This window comes from Priapulus caudatus, unplaced genomic scaffold (assembly GCF_000485595.1).
Source record: "Priapulus caudatus unplaced genomic scaffold, Priapulus_caudatus-5.0.1 Scaffold13590, whole genome shotgun sequence".
NCBI classification, from domain to species: Eukaryota; Metazoa; Priapulida; class Priapulimorpha; order Priapulimorphida; family Priapulidae; genus Priapulus; species Priapulus caudatus.
In genome coordinates this window covers 1-1084 of record NW_014590651.1, presented here as the reverse complement: position 1 = coordinate 1084, position 1084 = coordinate 1, and the positions used below count along the sequence as shown (strand labels likewise).

Sequence of the window (1084 nt, the reverse complement as noted above, 5' to 3'; positions counted from 1 at the left end):
GTGTGTGCGTGCGCGCGTGTATGCGTGTGTATCTCCGCGCGCGTGTGTGTATGTGCGTGCGCGTATCCGCGTGTGTACGTGTGTGTGTGTATGTCCGCGCGCGCGCGCGTGTGTGTGTGTGTGCTAGAGGCGTTACCTAACACGTAGATGTGTTCGTTGAGCGTCGTCGCCCCAGCTCCGGCCCTGCGTCGGTTCATGCGCGCCACCAATGTCCACTTGTTTAGGTGCGGGTCGTAACGCTCGCACGAGTCGAGAGAGGCGCTGTTGTCGTTACCGCCGCACGCGTACAGGTGACCCTAGCAACGAGCAGGCGATATAAATATACATTATATATATATATATATATATATCATCAGGAGTAGGTACAGGAATGATAGAATTAGCTATGCACAGTTGACAGCACAGTTGTAGTCATATCTGACTCGTTATTCGCCACTGGATAACGTGCATGGGGCGTAGAGTCTCGGCTCCATCGAATCATTTGCAACGAGGAATTACACGATATTGTATATTGGATAACTATATTTATATATATATATATATATTGTGTTTGTATAGTAGATATATCATTAATAAATCAATAAAAAATCATTCACTCCGTGTTCTATAGACATGTTTTATTGTAGAACCCGTTCCTCACGGGAAACGCCAACTCCGTATCCTTCTATAGACATGTCTTCATCCCTATACCTTGTTACCGCTAACCAGGAGATTTTATTGCAACATGGCGCTCACCTTGAGTACGGCGACGCCGACGCCCCCTCGCGGGATGTTCATGGAGGCGACAAAGCTCCACGTGTCGGATTGCGGGTCGTATCTCTCCACGGCGCCGAAGCAGCTGCGGTCGTCCAGGCCGCCGATGGCGTAGAGCGGTCCGCCGAGGCAGGCGACGGCCAGCCCGCGCCTACAACGACGCAGACGACGATGACGCAGTTATGACGTCAGTTATTACGTCGGTTATGACGTCAGTCATTGCGTCAGTAATTAGATCATTTATTATTCGTCAGTAATTATGTCTGTTGCTGTGTGTGCATGCGTGTGTGTGTGTTTTGTCAACATGATATATACATATGTGTGTGCGCGC

General features: G+C 49.5%; 1 protein-coding gene across 1 annotated transcript; it reads right to left on the bottom strand.

The window, feature by feature from the left end:
• Positions 1–136: 136 nt before the first annotated feature.
• Positions 137–904, bottom strand: LOC106820461 (kelch-like protein 8; the record flags this gene model as incomplete). The annotated part of the gene is made up of 2 exons (XM_014824977.1): positions 137–296; positions 736–904. Coding segments are annotated over 2 exons (329 nt in total), but the record flags the coding sequence as incomplete, so codon positions are not given.
• Between the last annotated feature and the right edge of the window lie 180 nt (positions 905–1084).